At 34.5% G+C, this 17,053-nt stretch overlaps 1 protein-coding gene across 4 annotated transcripts in view; it reads right to left on the bottom strand.

Moving 5' to 3' along the window:
- FXR1 (fragile X mental retardation, autosomal homolog 1) overlaps positions 1–17,053 on the bottom strand; it is a 61,655-nt gene that overhangs the window by 13,933 nt on the left and 30,669 nt on the right. For 2 of the 4 annotated variants that reach the window (XM_004675010.2, XM_004675012.2), the window contains exons 4-13: positions 16,217–16,288; positions 15,682–15,830; positions 15,374–15,467; positions 14,568–14,684; positions 13,183–13,353; positions 11,507–11,585; positions 7,824–7,933; positions 1,559–1,645; positions 302–359; positions 152–214 (exon numbers count right to left, since the gene is read on the bottom strand). In XM_004675010.2, coding sequence (XP_004675067.1) covers positions 152–214; positions 302–359; positions 1,559–1,645; positions 7,824–7,933; positions 11,507–11,585; positions 13,183–13,353; positions 14,568–14,684; positions 15,374–15,467; positions 15,682–15,830; positions 16,217–16,288 — 1,000 coding nt within the window. Of the gene's footprint in view, positions 1–151; positions 360–1,558; positions 1,646–7,823; positions 7,934–11,506; positions 11,586–13,182; positions 13,354–14,567; positions 14,685–15,373; positions 15,468–15,681; positions 15,831–16,216; positions 16,289–17,053 lie in introns of all 4 variants that reach the window. The other 2 variants (XM_012732344.1, XM_012732348.1) reach the window with 1 other exon arrangement.

The raw sequence follows: 17,053 nt of genomic DNA, 5'->3' as shown, positions 1-17,053 counted from the left end.
CTTCTACTATCACTGTGTGACACAGCTACTATTTAGACATAAACCTTAGATCTGTCTCCTAAAGTCAAAGCAAAGTGATGAACTACATATACAAGCAGATTGTACTGCAACATTCAAGCTAGAAATACTGGGGTAAAAAATTGCTTTTTACCATAACCGGAGGTGTAATTAGGGCCCCGACGACCTCTGCCTCTTCCACTATAAGACCTAGAACCTTGTACAGAAGAGACGGTACTTTCATCAGTGGCATATCCTTTTTCTTTTTCAGGCCCTCTGGTGGAAGAAGGTCTGAAACCCATACCAATCTGTCGGAGTTGTTCATCAATCTGTAGGCGTTCCATTCTTAGCTGTTCTACTTCCTATAATTAAAATAAAAAGGGATAAGTCATAAATGTAACTCTTAAAGTCTGGAATTAGAGCTGTTATTTCCTACTGAAGAAAGATGTAGTCTAGCACAAGTTTCCGTTAAGTACAGTATGTTCCTAGTAAACACAATTTACAAGGTGATTCGCTGACTCACTTCACAAGTTACATTTACTGATGCCTTAGTTGTGCCAACCATGTTAAGTGCCACACTCATACAATACCAACAATACCAAAAAAAAAAGCAAGAACGTTCCACCTCCGAAGGCATGCATAATAGATGACTGCTAAACTAACCTAGTTATTTAAGCTAATAATTACATATTACCAGAGTTAGTCCCTCAAGGTGCTAAAACACTATCAAATGAGTACCTTCTATGAAAGATACTAAAAAGCTATGTTCCTATTTAAGTAATAACACCTGAAGTGGGACCCAGATGAAGTACTACATTTGGTCATTCAAAAATTGAGATTACAGGATATAAAGGTAAAACTCTTGGCTAACTGGCAATACTAGAAAATAAAGCTTGGACTACAAGGCTGAATTGAGGTTATATAAAAAAGGAGTTTTTAAAAGGAGTGACATTATAGGAGTTGCTTTCAATGTCTTAACATAACATAGCAGGATGTAAGTGACTAAAAGGACATCGTACTAAGGAAAGTTAGGGTATTACTACATTCTAAACAAGGATAACAACATCAGAAAATGACAGTTCCAACTTTTAATAATTTATGAGGTATTTCTTTCTCAAAACTTGCTCTTTATCAACTCAAACAGAAAAAATTATTAAGAATGGTATTTATAGAGATAGTGCCTATTGCTCAAATACCACAGATACTAAGAAAGCACAACTTTACTCCTGGCTCTGAGCCTTACTTGCATGTAAAAAAAAAAACAAAATACTTGCATGTAAAAACAAAACAGTTCCAGTACACAACATAAATAAAAGTCTAAGAAATAAACAGTAAGAAATATAAGTTCAGAGGAAAAATAAACATTACACATAAGGCTCATAATTTTATTATGGAAAGAGCCTTTATTTAATTTTAAACTCTCAAGTAGAAAAACTGAACATAACTGAAAATGAATTAATGAAGCTTTTTAAACTAGAAGTTTACGATGAAAAATATAAAACTAATGTCTAACTTCAATTTCTGGAGTAACTGTGACATAAAATATGAACAGCATACAAACCTTTAGATAAGCAATATGATATTCTAAAAGAACTTGCACATTCCCAATGCTCTCTTTAGTGCCAACAAATACAAATGGAACCATGCCCTGTAAGAAAACACAATGCCCTCAGTATGTAACATTTTAAAACAAAGTTCTAGTTTAAATATGACATACCAATAATTTGGGCATATCAATTTCTAAAACATAGAACAATTATATAGCTATTAAACTTTAAAATTTAAAAACAAATTGGTGAAAATAACTAACTTGGAAATACTGAAATTTTTCAATAAATTTAACATTTGGGATCACTTTTAGTATGCTAAAAATTTTAGTTACTTAAAGAAAACTTTTTCTCTTAGGTTTTCTTATTTATAATCCAACAATCCAATTTTCTAAGTACATAAACGAACTTTTTAAAGTTCTATTTCCTTCAAAATGGCATGAATTGACAAGACTAAATATATCAACTTAGAGGTAACAGGTGGGGAAAAAAGTGTTGTCCAAGTTATTTATATAATATAAACAAAGGAATTACTGCTGCGGGTAAATAGTCATAGGTATTACAGTAAGTCAAAGAAGTAATCTCTCTCTCTCTCTCTCACCTCCCCACACCTCTGACATGTGTATTCCAGCTCTTGTATGCATAAATAACTCTTTTTTTAAGAAAAAAAAACTTTCCAGCGATCAAAAAGCAGATAGGTGCTAAGGATACAATTAAGCAATGTAAATATAAGAGTACAGAAAGTTGTGTGACTAAGAATTACAACTCTAGAAGCATGAAATAAGGAGCTCATACTCAAGTGAAGAAGTATACATTCTATTTTTATTCACATGCAGATAAACAGAAGATGTCCAAATTAATAAAATATAGTAACTCCAAGGAAAGGGGAATCAAAGAAAACTTTTAAAACATACCACATTCTATTATATCATCCCTTAACTTTTTCTTATGTTTATTAAGAGGCAGTTTAAAAAATTCATTTTACCAGGAGAAATTAACTTGCCCAAAGTCACAAAATTATCAACTGTGAAGCTAATTTCACATCCAGTTACTCAATTACAGATAGCACACCAAAATGTAGGCTAGTCAAAATTTAGGCTAAAGAATAGGAACAAAGTCTCTGCTGTAAAGACAATCAAAATCTCAGAAAAAATACTAAATATTCCTGATAAGAATAAAAAACAAAGGAATATCAAGTTGTGTATGAATCATGCCATTCTGGGTTGCAGAAACTCAGAATAAAAAAACAGTGCTGTATTCGGTGATGGGAAACCCAGGGGGATTACAACTGAGATGAAAAAAAAAAGTACAAAATGATGTAAAAATAAGCTATTATATTATTAAAAAAAAACAAAAACAAACCAAAAAAAAAAAGTGCTGTACTTAAAGTGAATATTAACAACAGCACTTTCCAAGGAGTTAAGGATTAAGTTATTGCAAACAGATGCTATGAAAGGAGGAAGAGAAACACAAACACATGCCTTGACTCTGACCTGCAGCTATCACTAACAGTTGCCTCCAAAGCAAAGGATAGGTAAAAAGGTACATATGTGAATGGCTATTTAAAAGTGATAGTAAGGGTCCTCCCTGATGGCACAGGGTTTTAAAGTGCAGCACTATGAAGGTATCTGCAACCACTGCAACACGAGTTCGATCCCCAGCCAGCAAAGCTGACCAACATGGTGTGGCAGAGCTCTCCTGTCTTGCCCACTGCTCCCTTCCACAATGTATTTCAATCCATCTGTCTGTTCTGCTTCCCATTCTGTCTCTGGTGAATCCTTTTACCCCTCCTCATCTCTGGCCTGTATTCCAGTTCTTGTATGCATGCATGCATGCATGCATACATACATCTTTTTAAAAAGCCATAGTAAGAAAAACATTTCAAGAGTAAATGACTGTATGTAATTCATTTAAAAGTTATTTCAGTGAAATTTCTAGATTTTAAAAATTACTAAAACAGCTTTTATATTTAATAGATGGCTATCAAGACAACCAGCTAGTAGCCAATTGGAATAAAAAATGTATAGGTTGAAAGAAAATCCAAACTGGAGAACAAAACATTAAGTGGATTTCTGAATGATTCACAAACAGGAAAGGCACTACACAAAAATACCATAAAAACTGCAAAGTCATGAAGTCCCAAAAAACCGAAAATTAAAAAAAAAATATTTCAACTATCTGCACAGGAAAAAGTCAAGTCAGAAGAAACAAGAAATATTGTCCACATGTGAAAATATGAAATACAAAGTTCATATGGTTATTTCTAAAAAATAAAGCACTAAATACTTAACTTCTAAGCATTCCAGATCACTTATGACAGATTCCTAACTAATGAGGACCTATAAAACCATGGATGGCAAAATAATCTTTAACGTTTTCCTTATGTGTATTTTCAGCTCAGTAATAAAAGACAAGAATTATGTAAAAGAGACAAGGAGTCACCAAGAAATTAAAATCTTTTAAGATGGAAAAATAAAATACAATTCAGGAATGGCATTTAAAAACACTTTAAAATCAGCACTGGAAAAAAATGTGGAACACACATTCCTACATTCACAATGGGAATGTGTAGAAAAATTTAACAAAGAGCCTAAAATTTCAATACTATATTCCCTGTGATGAAATAAACCTATTTTCAGGAATCCACCTTCCAATCACAAGGGATATTTGCTGCAGCACTGTTTTTACTGACAAAAAAGACCCAAAAAGGCAACCTAACAACAGCTTACAATGTATCAGGCATGATGGGTAGAGGAAGATGTAGACAAGATAAAGATACTTATTTTTCACACTAGATCTTTCCATGCTATTATACATTTTACATATACATTTAACAAAACCCTCAAATCTAATGTCTGTAAGTTTTAAATGATTAAGTATTTATCTAAGCGCCTACTCTATATAATTCATAGTGCCTAGGAAGCATGAAGAACATGAGATTTCAGATTTAGTTTCTCGACTTCAAGAAGTCCACTTCTTGGCTTGAGACAATTAAAATAAACAAGCAGATGAAAGGCTAAAGAAAATCACTAAACATCTAATTATACAGATGTCAATTGTTACAGTATACAAGTGGTAAAGATACCTCAAGCTAGTGGTCTTTCAATAAACAAAGTAAACTGAGTCCCCAGAAGATTTAGACAGCTTAAATTGTGAAACACTGACACAAGACAAATCAATAGCAACATTCAGAAATGTTTCAACGTTCAGTATTTTAAAATTGAAAATTTAAGTATTAAGTTTGAGCTTTTCTTAAGAATGTCAAACAGGGCCCTCACTTGTGGTTCAATGAGTTAAAGTATAGCACTGAGAAGCTAGCCACAGCCTAAGTTTTTTTTTTTTTAAATATTTATTTGTACATACAGAACTGGGGTACAGGCCAGAGGCTCAGGGGTGGCGAGAGGCTTCACCAGAGACAGAGTGGGGAGCAGAACAGGCAGATCAACGAAGTACACTGCTGAGGGGAGCAGCGGGCGGGTCAGGAGAGGTCTGCCCCACCATGTGGTCGCCTCTGGGGTGGGCGGGGATCGAACTCATGTGGAAGTGGCTTTAGCTTCTCAGTGCTGTGCCACCAAGGAGAGCCCCACAGCCTAAGTTTTAGCAAGAATTTGATCCCCAGTCGAGGGTGACCTACATGGCATGACAGACCCTCTTCTGTCCCACTCACTGCTCCCCTCACAGTATATTCTGTCAATCTACCTGCTTTGCTCCCCACTCTGTCTCTGGTGGATCCTCTCACTGCCCCTGCACCTCTGACCTGTGTCCCAGTTCTGTATGCATAAATAATCTTTAAAAAAAGAAAGATGACTTAATCAGAAAAGCTATTTAAAATAATTTAAAAAAAACAAAAGAATGTCAAACATACAGCAATAAATACATGTGTTCCCAAACGGCAATCAGATTAAATCTGAGTATCTGTCTCTTTTACAGAAAGACAAGGTATCCCCTTATCCATCCCTTTTACCTAAACATATCTACTCACTTACATAATCTGACTGGGTTCTGTAAGCATTTACCTTTCTTGACCTGGCACAGATGTGGCAGCACAGGGCCCTTCCTGGTGACGCAAGGGTTTGTTAAAGCAAAAACACTTATGAAGCTATTGGCAGCTCAGCACTGTATTTCAGTCAATCCACCTGTTCTACTCCCCACTGTCTCTGGTAAATCCTCTTACCCCACTTTTATGCATAAATGAATAAAACAAAAAAAAGAAGAAGAAATGGGAGTAATGACAATTCCAAACACAAGGAAGTACAGTAAGTTGCATTTAGTTTGCAAAAGATGGTATATACTACTAAAAAACAAACAGGAAAAATCAAGCTAAGGTAAAACTAAGTATTTGTATCATCCTAATAAACTTTCCTGATCAATGCAATAAACTCCTTGATCTTCAAACCAATTTTCAGGTGGTGGTTCTATGCCAATGAGGTACCATTATTTTAGATATTGGAGAGAAAGTGCCAACTATACTGTAACACCACAGGTTTTTTAATCCATCTCAAAGGCCTATTAAAAGTTAAAAAATGGGGGACCCTCCCTGGTGGCACAATAGGTTAAAGCAGAGCTCTGTGAAGTATCAAAGCCACTGCAGGATGAGTTTGATACTGGCCAGAGAGGTGACCCATATGACTTGGCAAACCTCCCCTGCCCCACCCGCTACTCCCCTCAGCAGTTTATTTCAGTTTATCTGCCTGTTCTGCTCCCCACTGTCTCTGGTGAATCCTCTTACACCGCCCCGTAACTCTGGTCTGTATCCCAGTTCTTGTATGCATAAATAAATCGTTTTTAAAAATGGGGTCTTCTTTTTAAAAAACGGGTTAAAACATAATAGCACTATGAAGCTAGCTGCAGCTGCCTCAGCAAGAGTTCGATCACCGGCCAGGGAGGTAACCCACATGGTACAGCAGAAATTTCCTGTTTTACCTGCTGCTCCCCTCAGCAGTGTATTGCAGTCAATCTGCCTGTTCTGTCCCCCACTCTGTGTCTGGTGAATCCTCTGACTGCCCTTGCAGCTCTGGCCTGCACCCCTGTTCTGTATGCATAAATATATTAACCTTTTAAAAAATGGTAGCAGTCCTCTGCCCACCTGTGACTATGCAGGTGCTTTCCACTAGCCCTCTTCCTCACCAGGGTAGCAGCCTCTTGCCTGCCTGTAACCTGTACTTGCAGAGAGTTCTATTCACTGACCTCCCTCAGTGGATGGCGCTCTCATCAAGGCTACCCACCTGCAACTATACAGGCCTCTCAGCAAACCTGCCCCCTTTGGGGCAGCTCTTCCTGCCCTGACTGTGCCTATGCAAACGTCCTTTACTCTTCTATCCCTTTCCTTAATAAACCTGTTAAAATGGGGAAAGTATTTGCTTAATAAGTAAAAGTTACCTGAGATTTACAGTACTTTTTTGAAAACAGTGTAGAATAAAATCACTGAGAACACTCAAGTATGAATCTGTATAATACTAAGACATTTGCTTTCCTTATTCATTTTTTAAGGGTGTATTTATCTTCACATTCTAAGAAAAATAAGCAGTTTTAATAAGGTGTCTTTACAACATCAAATACTGAGACTATTTCTCAGTATTAAATGTTTCTGGTTTTCTAAATTTTTATATTGAGTGTATCCAATAAGCTACCCAAACAGAAATATGCTATGCAAAAATTAAAGCCTTTGTTATTAAGACAATCTCTGTTTTATAGTTAGCATATAAAGGTGAATACATAAGAGTTGACTGCTTAAGTCACAAAGCTGAAATATCCTTAAAGTGATGTGGGAGGAATAAAGAGCAGCACTGTGGGTAAAATTATCAGCATTTGATTTAAAAAAGAGAGATACCAAAAATGAAATTCCAGAAAAATGAACTACTAGCAACATAAAGGCTTTAGAGTCCAATTAAGAAAAGCATGAAGCGAAGCTTTTAGATGCTGGGGGGAAAAAAGCATGGATGTTATCATCATGAATTCCTTTAAAACAGACTAATTTGTTGAGTTTCAAGTTCTAAAGCGTTTACACACTTAAAAACTAAAAACTTGAGATTATCAACCTGAAGCCTTTGTATCTAAATTGGTCTTTTTAATGAAATACTGAGAAACTAACCATGAACCTAAGGCCTAAAACTGGAAGATGTTTTTTAAATATAAAAGTAGTGTAAGAATTTTAAAAATACATCAATATTAAATGGCTCACCATATGTGTCTCCAAAATTATTTCCAAAATAAAAGCTAACAACTCAGCAAAGAACACAACATGATACAAAATAGGCAAGTTGCATTTTAAATACTTACATCTTCTCTAGGTAGTTTATTTTCATTATCACCTTCAATTCTCACCCGAACTACACCAGATTTATCCACTATTTCTTGAATAACTTTGCCATTTTTTCCAATTACTTTTCCTTTAATAAAGAGAAAACATACTAAATTAAAATCCAATCCTATCATCCTTTCAATGCCCGCCCAAAGGATTTATGGCTTGTATCAAATTATAAAAAAACAGGTCAAGTGACACCTTTTTGCTCTCATGTATGTATCTCTGAAAGACTACTAAGCAATCTCATCCTTGGTATGAAAATTCCTTTGCTCCAATGTACCTGACAATAGTGCTCAAAGAGAAAATCGTTTCAAAGTTTAAAACTTGTTGTAATACGACTTATGTAATTTTGTTATTTTTAAAAAATCAAATCCAACCCATTTCAAAACCTTGGGGTAAGTAAGAAGAGAAAAACTGTTTTGGTATAACTCACATTAATTGGTTTATTATGTATTACTAGTCAAACAATAAACAAATTAATCAATATTGCTGTTATTTTAAAATTTCTATTTGTTACGCAGATATCTGTGACTTGGAAGATATACTGAAAATGAAGTCTCTTCATTGAAATAAAAAGTTTACATTTAACAAGTATTTTACATTTACACAAAAAAGTTTAAGTCACAGCCATACAACTACAGTAAGCATGTAAATATGATGTCTTGCTAAATATGAAATACTATAAAATGACAGTTAAAATTATTTATCTTCTTCACACTTAACTTGTAAGTCTATCAAACAGTAATTATTGAATATCCATTATTTATAGAGGAGGCATGACAATTTCTCCCCTTAAGAACTTACTAGTTATAGATGCTCATAAAAAAAATGCTTGTAACATAACAAAGCAATACTGGGTAGTGTTACATAGTACAGATGTAAATATTCCAGTAAAGTTAACTATAAGGAATAGATATATCCTTTTACAAAGCTGACAGCAATACTGTATTTGCTTACATCCTCAACAACCTAGTTCCACAATAAATTTTGTTGAAAGGAGTTAAAAGGTTGTTTTCATACTGCATGCTTGAGAAATGTTACCACACAGAATAAATAAGGGAACAATTACAACAGTAAGCCTGTCAATACAGTAAACTAAATTTTCAGAATTTTGTCCCTACACTAAAATTTCCACTCTTATTAAAAACACTTAATTTAAAAGCAGCAGCAACTGAACAAGCTTTATTTAAAAAAAAAAAAAAAAAACATGGATTATGGTAGGGAATTCACATGGTGTATGTGTTCTGATGAACCCTAGCAGCAGCACATAAAAGCAGCCTTCATTGTTAACACAGTGAAGCTCAAGTAGCAATGCCATCTTTAACCCTATTAAAAAGCAGCAAACATCTTTTCAGAAAAAAACTCAGATTGAAGAATAATCTCCCAGAATCTTTGTCCTGTCCTTCTTGTGAATTATTTACAATCAGTGAGTGAGCCTCTGTCACCTGGCTAGTGTCTTGCCAGGCACCTACCTGCAAGTTTTTAGTACCACCTGAGATCATCAATACTTCAAATAATTGTTTTTTGAGCTTAAATTCCAATGTGTATTGACAAACTGAAGCAAGCCTGTAGTATAAATTGAGCATAAATGTTGAAGGGACATTGTAGAGAAGTATTAAGAAAGGCTTCCAAGAGGTGTAAGATTTCAATTAATGTTAAGTCATTGTCTTGATTTAGAAGAGGTAAGAATGGTTAATTCTAGAATTCTTGGAACTAAATACATAAGGAAATTCTCTCTGAACTTACCCACCAGTGGTCATCATTCCCTTTTACTTCTCAGTCCTCTTTTTCTCTTTCACTTGGACTAAGAATGTACTATTTTGCAAAAGACTGCTTCACCCATAAAACACTTGAGGGAAATGTAGTATTATCATAAACAATAACCAAGTGAGCTCTTCACACTACTTCTGAGTATTTCACCAATATATAATGATTACTGTAATGTATATTGCCAAAAGAGTATACAAACAACCCAAATCACCAAAGTCAGTGAAGACAGATTAGAAGAATTAAAAAAAAAAAAGACAAAACAGGTACTCACATCATCACTGCACAAATTAAGAAACAAAGAATCCAAGAACTACCAATATATCCTATTTCCTTATTTCTGAAATCTCAGAAAATTTTACTCAAAATAAACACTGCCACAAACTCTGGAAGACAAAGGCAAACTTCTTTGAATTGTTGGGAAAAAAACAGATTCCCTTGTACACACCACCTCCAAATCAATTGAAAGTTAAGAAATATAAGTTAAATTAAGTTCTGTAAAGCAGCAACCACAATGTTAGCAGCGATAGGTGTCAGTAACTACATTATTATTTAAATAAACAAAAAGCAGCTTTCTTCAAAAGTGATTTCAGTTGACAATTATAAACCATTAATAACATTGTTACCAATTTTTAGAAAAATAAAAATCTTCAAGCTTATATTCACACCTTGATTTATCTCCCCAACAATTCAGTTTATAGTGATAAATAGATAGAGATTACTTTATTGGCAGTATGTCATACCTATCCAAATGTATGGGTAGAAATAGAGAGTTCTGAATAACAAGAAAATATATATACACTTGCATTGTTAGAGTACATTATTTGTTATTGGTCAAAAAAAAAATCCATTCACAATGGATCTATTTTATTTTCCCTGCTTCACATAATTATATATATATAAAACATCTATAGAGAGCAAAGAAATAATTTACTAAAGGCAGACCAGGCCCGATTACATAAGAGAATCAGTTACATACATATGAGTGGTCTATGTATTAATGTGAATGGAATATATACTGAAGACTTAAAAATCTTTCAAGAAAGTAAAAAAAAAAAAAAAAAAAAAGATAGTAAAGGTGACAAAAACCCATTCCCCTCCTAGTAAAGGTCAATACTTAATTTGACACTTATTTTTATATTAAACTTTGTGGATAAACAGATTTTTTAACATATGATCAAAATTTGCCATTTTCCCAAACTGCATTTACAACGTAAGGACATTAAAGCCAAGCTATTAAAAGTTTATCCCAAACTGTATGTTCATTTAATGAAAGCCTTGAACTCAAACTTATATGTCACTCAATGGATAAATTCATGGATACAAAATAGTTTTTTTGTTAATGGTGTCAAAGACTTTATAGTGAAACCTCCCCTCATATCATTATCACCAGCTTTCTTTCCTGCCCATGACTTCTTACCTTATTCTATGCCTTTGCAACAACCAATTATTATTTATTCAGGGCCTACTGTGTAGAAGTTTATTACCCTATTGTTAATCCACTGTTACTTTTTCTTCTGCACTAAACAAAAGAAAAAAATTATCACAAACACCTTCTCAAAAAGTACTATGACAATTTTGATGGATATATGAATAAAATTTAAAAAATGAAACATGAGAATATGAAAGAACCCAAGGAAGGAAAAAGATTAAGAAAAACTGTAATGACAAACTGGGTCTTATTAGTGGGTCACCCTGTACAGAAGAAAACATCTTTACTTTTGAACATGACAATAATGAGATAACCAAAATGTTTTTATTTAAAAAATGAAGACTAGTGTTATCCAAAAAAATCTACGTAATTCTAAGTAAACAAAAACATCAGATAACACAAATTTTCAGTAAGTCACTATATATAACAGTATTTAACATTTAGTATAGAAGTACCTACCAACCAGATTTCTAGGAACTTGAATAAAATCTTCCACAAATTCCAAGAAACCTCTAGCCTTTTTGACAGCATCAGCGCTCTGTAGACGGGAAACAGAAAACAAACATGAAATACAATGTTGAATCAATCCACAACCCAAAACAAAAAAACAAGAAAATGAGAAGAATATAAATTTTTATGCTTCAGTACATTCTGCTATCCTATTAATGTGATGTTTTAGGACAAGTAATTTATGAAGTACTAAAAAAATTAAGAGTACTCATTAAAAGGCTAGAGGAAAAGTAACATTAAAATCAAAATATTAGATATCTTAACAAAATTAGCAACAGAATTTAAATCACATTAGCCAAATTTTAAACAAATCCTAAACATTGGTGTATAAATTCCAAGTTTTTTGTTTCTCTGGGTGAATGTGTTAAAGACAAGTTTCTCAATTTGTTTAAATTGTCTACATTGTTTTCATTATCAAAATCAGAAATGACTTGAAAACTGGCTTTGCAGAAATACACTTATAAAGGAACTACAAATTATTCAAATTTATAACTTCTAAGAGGAAACAATTTTTAAGAATTAGAAAATGGGGGCCTTGTTCAAAGTGAACTTAAAAGAAAACTTACATATATAGTTAACTTACAATTCATTAACTTTCCCGTTTTTAAAAAATTTATTTATGTATACAGAACTGGGGTTCATGCAAAGGTTTAAGGACCATGACAGGATTCACCAGACACAGAGTGGGGAGCAGAACAGGCAGATCAATGAAGTACACTAATGAGGGGAGCAGCGGCCAAGTCAGAAGAGGTCTGCCGTGCTATGTGGATCACCTCCAGGGCGGGGATCAAACTCACACTGAAGCAGCTATGGCTAGCTTGTAGTGCTGTGTCCTAACCCGCTGTGCCACCAGGGAGGGCCCAACCTTTCCATTTTTAATGTTTACTCTTTAACACCCATAGATTACAACCGGTTCATTGTAAAATATACAATAAAAATCTTCAAACATTTCACCCTCATAAATTGTGAGTTCAGTACTACTGTTATTCTCACTTTACAATGAGCAAAGTAAATTTTTCCAAGCCCATTTGAAATAGTAGAAGTAAAATTCCTATTCAGGAAGAATGGCACCAAAACCTTTTTCTTGTTAGTTACTTCATTCAATTCCCCACTTATGAAGGCTTCAGAAGTTAAATTCAGAACTCTATGGTCAAAGTTACTATTGTCACTCATGCTTCTAATAAGCCAAGACTTAAAACACCACAAAAAGCCCAATCCAATTCATGTACAGTGAAGGATGGTCTCAGTAAAAGCCTGATTTCTTTTTCAAACTGATTAATTTGTTCTCAAACTACCAAATTAACCAGTGACAAAATACTGTACAAATTCAACTTCTGTAAAAGTTCTTTCGTTAGTTGCTACTGAATGCCTGATACAAAGCAGCCAAAAAATTAACCTTTCACTCCTCTGTGAGATTAACACAGTATCATCTTCATTTATTTAGTATTAGTGTTTTTTTTCTAGGAAAGTGCAATTCCATATAAAACATAAACAATAGTTAAGAAAAATTTATGTTAGGTGTACTTTGTACAGTTAAAAACAAAGAACAAAAGGTAATAAAAGAAACCCAGCTAGGGTAACAAATGTTACAGTAGTACTTGAAGTGGGGACAAAACACAGCTTACCTCTCCATAGATTCTAAATGTTCCAGTGTCTTCATCTAACTCAATAGCTGTAACGCCAGGAACCTTTCTAGCTTGCTGTATGTTACTACCATGTGTCCCTATTGCCAGGCCCATCAGATCTTCTCTAACAACAAATTCCTCATGAAAAGCTGCTGCAAGTTGTTTTGTACACTAGTAAAAGAGGTAAATTAAAATTTATTATTAAAGATCAAAAAAACTTTTCCCCAGTGTTATTTACAATGATAGAAGCAACCCAAATCTTCTAAATGAGAAAAGGATAAAGAAAATGTGATGCAATGTTACTCAGTCTTAAAACAAGAAATGCTGGCACATATTAAAATGAGGATAAACGCTAAAAACATGACGCTTAAATTAACTAATGACAAGGACTAATATTGTATAATTTCATTTATATGACATACCTACAGTACTATCTGAGATACCTAAAAGTATCATAGTGAATTCTCAAGCAGTAATTTTACAAAAACGTAAGAGTGGCACTGCCAGAAGAGGAAAGGAACAACAAGGAATTAGTAGGTACAGTGAGATAAAGCCCAGGAGACTTTTAGCTTAGTGAGATAAAGTCCAGGAAACTGATCAATCAACCATATAAACAGAGCTAATACTACTAAACTACACACCTAAAAAACGGTTAAGATGGTTAATTTTATGTTTTTTGTTTTTTTTTTTAAAGATTTATTTATTTATTCATACAGAACTGGGGTACAGGCCAGAGATGCGGAGGGTGAGAGGAATTACCAGAGACAGAACGGGAGCAGAACAGGCAGATCGACGAAGTACACTGCTGAGGGGAGCAGCGGGTGGGTCAGGAGAGGTCTGCCGCACCATGTGGTCATCTCTAGGGCAGGCGGGGATGGAACTCATGCGGAAGTGGCTTAAGCTTCTTAGTGCTGTGCTTTAACCCGCTGCGCCACCAGGGAGGGCCTTGTTTTGTTTTTTTTTTTTTAAAGGTTTATTTATGTATACAGAACTGAGGTACATGCCAGAGGTGTGGGGGCAGTGAAAGGATTCACCAGAGAGAGTTGGGAGCGGCAGGCGAAGACAGGAGAGGTCTGCTGAGTCGTGTGGGTCACCTCCCTGGCTGGAGATCAAACTCGCTCTGAAGGGACTGCAACTAGCTTTGTAATACTGTGCTTGAACCTGTTGTACCACGAGGGAGGGCCCCAAATTACCCTTGTTTTGGTTGTACACTTACATGAGCCTTGATAAATACTAATAGTTTTGTCACCATCACCTCCATGACGTAGAGATGGAATGGCTCACTCATTTCCAAAGCTGTATTCAGTTGTTTGACTCAAAGAACTTTAATAATGAAACTTAATGGGACACACAAAAGAAGTAAATTTAGGAGCAAATATACTTACTTCTAAATGCTTAGTGGCCTCTTCATTTCTGGACATCAGCATCAACTTCGTACGAATACTTCGCAAATGCATGTCACTTAAAATATTTACTCTTTTCACAGTTGCTTCACTGGCAGACTAGAAATAAACACGTTAATCACCCCAAAACTTAGTCTGTCTAGATTATACAAACATGACCCCCCACTCCACATACAGAATTCCTAGACTCTGATCTTCTCTTTTTTTCTTCTCTGATTTCCCATATTAGATCTGCTACTCAAACTATGATTAGTGGGAGGAAAATTCAGGATTCCATACATTAAAATTTGTGGTAAGACTGTCATATTAACAATTTCATTTTATTTTTTAAAAAATTTATTTATTTATACATACAGAACTAGGGTATAGGCCAGAGGTACAGGGGCGGTGAGAGGAGTCACCAGAGGTAGAGTGGGGAGCAGAACAGGCATATCAACGAAGTACGCTGCCAAGGGGCAGTGGGTGAGACAGGAGAGGTCTGCTGTGCCATGTGGGTCACCTCTGGAACCAGGGATAGAACTCGCATTTAAACAGCTGTGAATAGCTTGCAGTGCTCCGGCCTAACCTGCTGTGCTACCAGGGAGGGCTCTCATTTTACTTCTAAAAATTTCATTTTGCATCCTTATTCCAAAAGAGTTAACAGAAGACTAACATCTTTAATACAAAAAATTTTCTCCTACAATGTATAAATCCTTTTTGCACCAAATTAGCTATTATCTTTAGAAATAATTGTATAAAAATCTGTGGAATATCCATCAACTACCTTTTAAAATACAAAGTTATCTTACCAGTATCATTAGCTGTGTGGTTTCTGGATGGTAAAATATTCTGCATGCTCCTACTGCTTTCTTAAAATCTTTATGTGCATTCTCATTAGCACACCTAGAGAGAAATTAATTCACGTATAAAACATCTCAACAACAGATTAAATTTATAGGGCAGCTGAAACGCTAGCTCAGTATTACATTCTTTATACCACTCGTTAAAACTTTGGTTATTAGAAAGACTATCTCAAGTTTTGACTGGGTGTTTGGAATAAAGATTTTTGTACCACTGAAAATTCTCTTAATGCACAATAGTAAACAAAATTACTCACGCCTCTCTCAAATCTTCAGGAACATCCACCGTGCATTTAAAGAAGGTATTTTTTTTGACAGTTTTATTTTGATTGACAGGTCGAAGTCGTTCAAATGTGACTATTTCATTGTAAGTGGCATCACAAGCAGCATATTCAATGACATAAAACTAAAAGATAGCAAAAAACTTTAAAAATCCCATCTGAACAAAACGATGAGTATTAAATGAAATGCTAATTACTTTGCTCAGCTTAACCAGGCCTTTCCCCTTGTGGCACAAGTACTAAGCAAAGCTTAGGCAAACAATCTAATTTTCTTAAACTAGATAATAGGTTTTTACAAGGCTGAACCTTCACAGTCATCAGATATTTATGAAGTACCTCTCAAAAGCAGCTGTGATATTTGCAAATTCAAGCTATAAATACAAATTAAAAGTAAGATTCATTCACTATTTCTGAAGTGTTTTTAGACACAAAACCAACAATGGGATAGTTCTTTAGAAATAAATCACAGAGTAAACTAAGAAATAAATCACAAAGCAGGTGTATCACTTACTTCTCCTTTCATCATTCGAACTTTAGCCAGCCACCATCCACATGGTTCTTGGTCATTTGCTCTTGAATATACCTGAGAAAGGGGGAAAATGTCCATATCTATTCATTCCAAAAGATTTCAACATTGTATATGACTTATTATGTCAAATTTCAGTGACCTCAATCAAGAATTCTACTGTACTGAAATAGGTATACTAAACATACCTATGTTTCATACACTTAAAATTTAAGCGACTTTGCTCCAAATATGTAAAATTCCAAATTCATATGGGTTTACTAAGCTTAAGTATTATTTTGAAGAAATGCTTCCTACAAGGCAGTTTTATGTAATATAAAACACTGGCCTCTAAACACTGTTCATCTTCAAGTAGTTTGTTGTGATGACTTCAGTTATCACACGGATAAGAACTTATTATGATAAACCGAATTTTTACCATCCTTCAACTGTACATTCAGATCCCTTGCTAAGAAGCCTAACTGAATTAAAAACATTTAGTCCACAGCAGGGCAGAATTGTCTTACAAAAATCCATCTTTTAATTAAAAAATTAGCATATTCTTTATCTGTAATCATCAATTTTAATAGATTAAAATTTTCATTCAAGATTAGAGCTATTTCTTATGCAGCTTATTTGATATATTTGTAATGCATGGAAAACTGAGGGCAACAGGACTGTAAGGAGATGAAAAGTATCTCCTCAAAAATGTTGAGCACAGAAACTGAGGTTGACCCTGCAAAGATAGTCAAAAAAAAAAAAAAAAAAACTATCTGTACAAGTTCATAGCCTATGAGATAAATGTGAACAACTACCAACAGGCAATTAATTCTGGAAAGCCTG

This window comes from Condylura cristata, unplaced genomic scaffold, assembly GCF_000260355.1.
Source record: "Condylura cristata isolate star-nosed mole 26May11 unplaced genomic scaffold, ConCri1.0 scaffold00003, whole genome shotgun sequence".
Classification (NCBI taxonomy): Eukaryota; Metazoa; Chordata; class Mammalia; order Eulipotyphla; family Talpidae; genus Condylura; species Condylura cristata.
Note: the sequence above shows the minus strand (reverse complement) of the source record. Positions and strands in the feature narration are given on the sequence as shown.